Here is a 6,000-nt window from a genome sequence, read left to right as displayed (position 1 = left end):
CATTCCTGCGAAGGGAGCTGGTAGGAACGTCGGGTTGCTCGGTCAATGGCCAGGGTCAACGGTGGCGTGGTGTATTCCGCAAATATGGCCGACTGTGAGGGCGGGCACAAGCCGGTGTGAGTAGGTTAAACGTTTAAGGGCACCACGGGGTGACCAGCCCCTCCCCAACCGGCCCCACCCCACCCACCCTCCAGCCAGCCCCACCCTCCCCTCTCCACCCAGCCCCTCCCCACCCTCCCCACCCAGCCCCTCCCCACCTTTCCCTCTCCACCCAGCCCCACCCCTCCCATTTTTGGATGCACGACGGACGGACGGACAGAATAATCCCCTGTGGGCTGGTGTAACCAGGAGGTTCCTACCAGTATAACTGTTTATGTATGTTGAATTTATTTCCAACCGTGTTAATCGGAGGTGCCATATCTCCACATCCTAATATATAACAAGTTGCCTGTGTTCGAATACAGATATGCATGCGGATGATTTTTTTTATTGCTACATTATATTTCAAACTTCCAAGTTGCCTACCCTACCCTTCCATTGTATTCGAACACAGGGAAACTTGTTACATATTACGACGTGCATATATGGCACTTCTCGATTAACGCGGTTGGAGAGGAAGTCAACATCCATCGATGAATGAAATTAAGCTTAAAGACGGCGTCACAAAGTCGGTCCATCTCGTTCATCCCCCAGCCGGTGAATGGTTCGTGCCACCACGCCTACTCACTTGGTGTACCTGCGTGCCCGTGTGTGCAGTGAACTCAATCATCCCAAGCTCTGGCAGTGATAAGACAAAGCGGGGTCTTCTCTGTGCGCAACGGTAGCCGTGATGTCTCCTCACGCTGGCCTGCCTTCTCCTTGTCCTAACTTGGCTGGTAAGTTACCCAGACCAGCTGTTGATTAGTTGATTTAGGTCGTTTCGTGTGACGCTCCTTTGGCGGTTGTGCACAGAGCACGAGTCATTTAAACTCGGCACATTTGTAAAAAAAAAAAACACTACCCTGAAAGGAAAACAATAGGCAACGTTTCAGGCAAGGACCCTTACTTTCTAAAGTAATATTTATTTGTTCCTTTTAGGGCAGCGTTCTTTGCCGAATGTGTTGAGTTCTTGTCAATGGATTGATGGTGACTGTTCAAATTCCGCAGTGCATTCTGTTCTTATGTTCGTTTGGTGCATTGCTTATGTGCCGTGGTCAATGGATAGATGGTGACTGTTCAAATTCCGCAGTGCATTCTGTTCTTATGTTCGTATGTTCGTTTGGTGCATTGCTTATGTGCCGTCGTATCTCTGTCGTATTTATATTAAAGAATAATGTTTTGTGTTTGTACTGCAATCGACTAGTACTGTATTAAGAGATGTTTAAATCTGCATGATTGGATGGCGAAATCATAATCATGACAGGGTTGATATTGACTAAAACTTCATCACACCAACTATATCTGCTTGCACCAATTACTATTCTTAATTTGAAGCTTTCGTGACTGCAGGAATTACTCTTTGGTTCTTTCGGTAAAGTCACGTATAAAGATGTTTGAGCGCACATCAAGTCAGCTGTGTGCAAAGGTGCAATTGAGAACACTCGCATTGCTTGCAACTGTGTTGTGACCATACACATATAAATATTATCCACATTCATACTCGGTGTTATTAAACTATGCTTCCAGACAGTGGAACCTGCGTGGTCACTGTTGAACCCGCCATAATGACGACAACCACCATCGCACGGTACATCGCAATTCATAATAAAGGTTTGTTTTTGTTGGGGGATTCGAGGGTGTAAGTATAAAGGTGTCTGTCGTTGACCCACTACACCCCCGACTCAGCCAACTGGTAAAGTTTGTCACGTAAACGAAACGTGTCCAGTAGTTACCACTTCAGCACGCCGGTGTGTTGGAGAGTAAACACACGGCACATTTGGCAAGTTTTGTTTACGTGACACACCTTGCTAATTGTCTGTGTCGAGTGGTGGTGGCTTAGCGACACATTGACATTTACGCGATCTTACCACAGGCAAATAAAAAAAAAACTTTACCATGAATAACATTTGTCGCGAAAGCTCTGCTACTGCGAGTTGAACGGTACAGTGCGAGTTAGGTGAGTGTCTGCCTGGTCCCGTGAGCCATGCATCAGTGCGAATCCTTTGTTAGTGGTACAGGGAGATTGGTGGAAATCTCCCATGGGGGGGGCGGGGGGGTGTCCCCTTAGGCCAGCGGTCGGGAACCTATGGCTCGCGAGCCATATATGGCTCTTCCGGTGACGGCATATGGCTCCCAGACAATTTTGAGTTGAAAAAAATAATAATACAAAAATAAAATCAGTTTGGAACTGATTTTAAAATACTTGTGATATTGCTTAATAATACTGTGTCATTTTAAAGTAAACAGAAATTCGTTTTGAAGATAACATTTCTCGGGTCACGGGTCCCGTGACCAGAAGTCGCATTAAAAGTAAGACATATTTAATTTATTATACGTTAAAAATACTATATGGCTCTCAATGAAATATATTTAGAAATATTTGGCTTTTATGGCTCTCCCAGTCAAAAAGGTTCCCGACCCCTGCCTTAGGCGAAACGAATTGCACGCTTGAGACGTTTAGTTATACTCTTAGGTTTTTCGGTAAAGTCACGCAGGTAAAATAAATAATAATAATAAATAAAGTAATAATAAATGAAAATAACTAAATAAAATCACGACGTTTCGGAGGCAACACAAGTCTCCGTCTTCAGGTGGGACCGTCACAGCCAAATTTACTGTATCAAATAAAGGGAAATTCAAGAGACAAGATCATATATACCGGTTAAGGGGAGGGGGGAGGAGCTTATCTAAATTATCTAAATGTGGCAGTCAGGGACTGGGAGGGAGGGGGAGGTGGGCGGGGCGAGAAGGGGAAGGTATTTATTATTATTTATTTTACCTACGTGACTTTACCGATAAAACCTAAGAGTATGAATCCTTGCAGTCACGAAAGCTTCAAATCTAGAACGTTTAGTTATATTATGGGAGCAACATAATGCAATTAACCTACAATGACCACAATTCCACATTCCCCTATCGGAGCCCATTCTCTCCACGCAGGATGACAACTTGGATTTCAACAAAGTGGAACTTGTTTTACTGGCCCCCGCATGATGATTGTGTACAGACTCATTGTGTTGTTGTAGTAGGACATGGGTAAAAACACACACACGCTAAAGTATGTTCTGTCTCACCATATAAATGGCATAAATGTCGATCACATCAGCCTATTTGCTTTCCAGACCCAATGTTATCGTTCAGCATGTGTTTAAGCGAACAAAGTCTGGACTCGTTTCGACCTTCTGGGTCTCACCAGCAGTGCCACATCCGTATGTCAACACTTAATCAGGATTTAAACCGTCTCTCAATTGACAGGAGTGCTCCATTGACAGTGTCAAACGGGCAGATTTGTAACTTCATACGTGTAACTCAGGCATGTCCAAAGTCCGGCCCGCGGGCCAATTACGGCCCGCGGGCAGATTTCATACGGCCCGCAGCTTCGGTCTTATAATGTGTTAGTTATGGCTCGCTAACTCTGTCAGAATAAATACATCATAAAACTCATGGAAATTTAAGGTATTCTATACAGTTTGTTCAATGTTATCTGACTAAATGAAAGGCAGAATTGCGTTTTTAGAGTTGTTCCCGTCTGCCTGAGTGGCTTATATTTGGTTACATTGTCATTTGAAAAATAAAGGTAATTGTGACAATGAAATTGTTTTATAACAGTGTGTATTTCCACGTAACTTGTGTGGTTAAAACAATGTCAGAAGGAACTATTGGCCCGCTGGCATCTTCACTTTATCAAATGTGGCCCTCTTTGCAAAAAGTTTGGACACCCCTGGACTGTAACTGGTGCCAACCGCTCGTTTAGAAATGCGGAAGCAAGGTTGGTAGACCGCACTTGTGTGAGACAAAGAAGCGTCTATTCATATTAAGCGCTCGATTAAACCTAAACGTGCTTTGTAAATGTCTCACCTTATTTACGCACTCGCGGCTTGGTTTTTCAATCGGTATTCGACAGTTTAATCACCAATCAACTCATAATCCAGCCAGTCCACATTCTCATGCGGAATTGTCATAATATGGGTGTGTAGTCACGGGACGGGAAAACTGTAGTCATATATTTGTGATGTAATAGAATGGACAAGTATGAATAGAATGGACAAGTATGAATGCTAACTGACAAATTGGTGACTATTTATTCCAGTGAAGAGTTATTTTTTTCATGCTTTTGTAAAATTCTGGCATGAACACTAACTCCACTCCTAACCACATATCACTCACCAACATTCATCATGGCTGGGAATCAAACTCAGGTTTCTGGGTTCGTAGCACAGTGCTGTGCATGGACGACCTCACCAGCTATAAGGCTACTCAAGCAATCGTTCTGTTCATGTGTGTGAATATGTGTGCTGGCGAAACCCAGACCCCTCCAAAAGAACATCTACACCACTTCTAAACATTCAGGCTGATCCGCCTACGATCCATCCTGGGTTTAACCAGACTGGAGATATCTGAACACAGTGCCACCAGTGGGCTCCTGGCAAGGTTGCGTTGGCTGGGTCATATAGCCCACATGCCCAGCCATCACATGCCTAAGTAGCTTATTTTTGGCCAGATAGAGGGGGCTAAACGGGCACGGCACGGGCTCGAGAAGCGATGGGCTGATGTGGTACAGGGTGATGTAGATCTGAGTGGAATTGCCGAAGACTGGTACCAGTGGTGTCAAGATTGGTCTCGGTGGGGGAGGCTTTGAAGGCCGCTACTGGGTAATTGGAGGCATATTCTTAGGTTTTTTTCGGTAAAGTCACTTAGGTAAAAATTAAATGAAAGTAAAATAAAAAATCACGTTTCGGAGGCAACACAAGCTTCCGTCTTCAAGTGGAACCGTCACAGCACGATTGCTGTATCAAGTAAGAGGACTACTTGAGTAAGTGATACAGCAATCATGCTGTGACGGTTCCACCTGAAGACGGAAGCTTGTGTTGCCTCTGAAACGTTGTGATTTTTATTTTTATTTTTACCTACGTGACTTTACCGAAAAAACCTAAGAATATGAATCCTTGCAGTCACGAAAGCTACAAATCTAGAATTAATTGGAGGCAGTCGCCCTCCAAAAACAGTGGAGGGCAGAGAAGCGACGCTCACAACAACGAGCAGAGTGCTGGGTGGATAAAATACAGCACATTGACAGTTGAGAGCACAGCTGGTGAATCTGTCAGTCATCTCAGTCAACCCATAACACCTGGGTCTGTCCCGTGACCTCCTATCAGTGAGCCTTCGACACTTCACATTGTCTCAAAGTCCACCTAGCCTGGCACAAGTGCTGTGGTGACGTCACCACCACTTAGTGGCGAATGACGGATATCGTTGTGAACTTGTTTCATTGTCGTATCGCGCATTTGGGTGTGCGTGTGTGGGTGTGAATGTGAGGAGCGCAGTGATTTGAGCATTGTGCTCCTTTGTATCATAGTTGAAACCTCCTGCATGTGAACACAGTTCCCCGGAACAAGTTCCCAACAAAAACCTATCCTAGTGTTTAAGTTTGAACCACTTTTACGGGGAAGTTTTAAGTTTGTTTTCTCTCTCTCTGTGGGTCTCTGTTATTGTCTCTCTTTGCTTGTGTATCTGTCTTCGTGTCTGTGTCTTTCAAATTTCACACTTAACTTCTAATTTAGCAATCTTTGGAAGAACGTAATCAACCAGGCTATGCGTTAATAGTGTGTTGACCGACTCTCTGTGCTGCATTGCATTACATTTCGAAATTTTGGTAGGTTTATTTGATTTAGTGTGTTTCTCTTTCTCTGTCTCCCCTAGTTTTGTCGTTATTAATTTCTACTCTCTCTGTGTGTCTCTGTTGTCGTCTCTCTCTGCTTGTATGTCTGTTTTCGTGTCTGTGTCTTGTCTCTCTTTAAAATTTCACACTTAACTTCTAACTTAGCAATCTTTGGAAAAAACGTAATCAACCAGGCTATGCGT

General features: G+C 44.1%; 1 protein-coding gene across 2 annotated transcripts in view; it reads left to right on the top strand.

Moving 5' to 3' along the window:
- The first annotated feature begins 793 nt into the window (after positions 1-793).
- Positions 794-6,000, top strand: part of LOC133342008 (cadherin-4-like) — a 58,157-nt gene continuing 52,950 nt past the window's right edge. The window contains exon 1 of one of the 2 annotated variants that reach the window (XM_061550870.1): positions 794-875. In XM_061550870.1, the coding sequence (XP_061406854.1) occupies positions 830-875 (46 nt within the window). In that variant the 5' untranslated portion in view covers positions 794-829. The remainder of the gene's footprint in view (positions 876-6,000) is intronic. The other variant, XM_061550869.1, reaches the window with a different exon arrangement.

Source organism: Lethenteron reissneri, chromosome 13, assembly GCF_015708825.2.
Source record: "Lethenteron reissneri isolate LAM-NWPU_2019-01 chromosome 13, ASM1570882v1, whole genome shotgun sequence".
Lineage (NCBI taxonomy): Eukaryota > Metazoa > Chordata > Hyperoartia > Petromyzontiformes > Petromyzontidae > Lethenteron > Lethenteron reissneri.
This window is presented reverse-complemented; position numbering and strand designations above follow the sequence as displayed.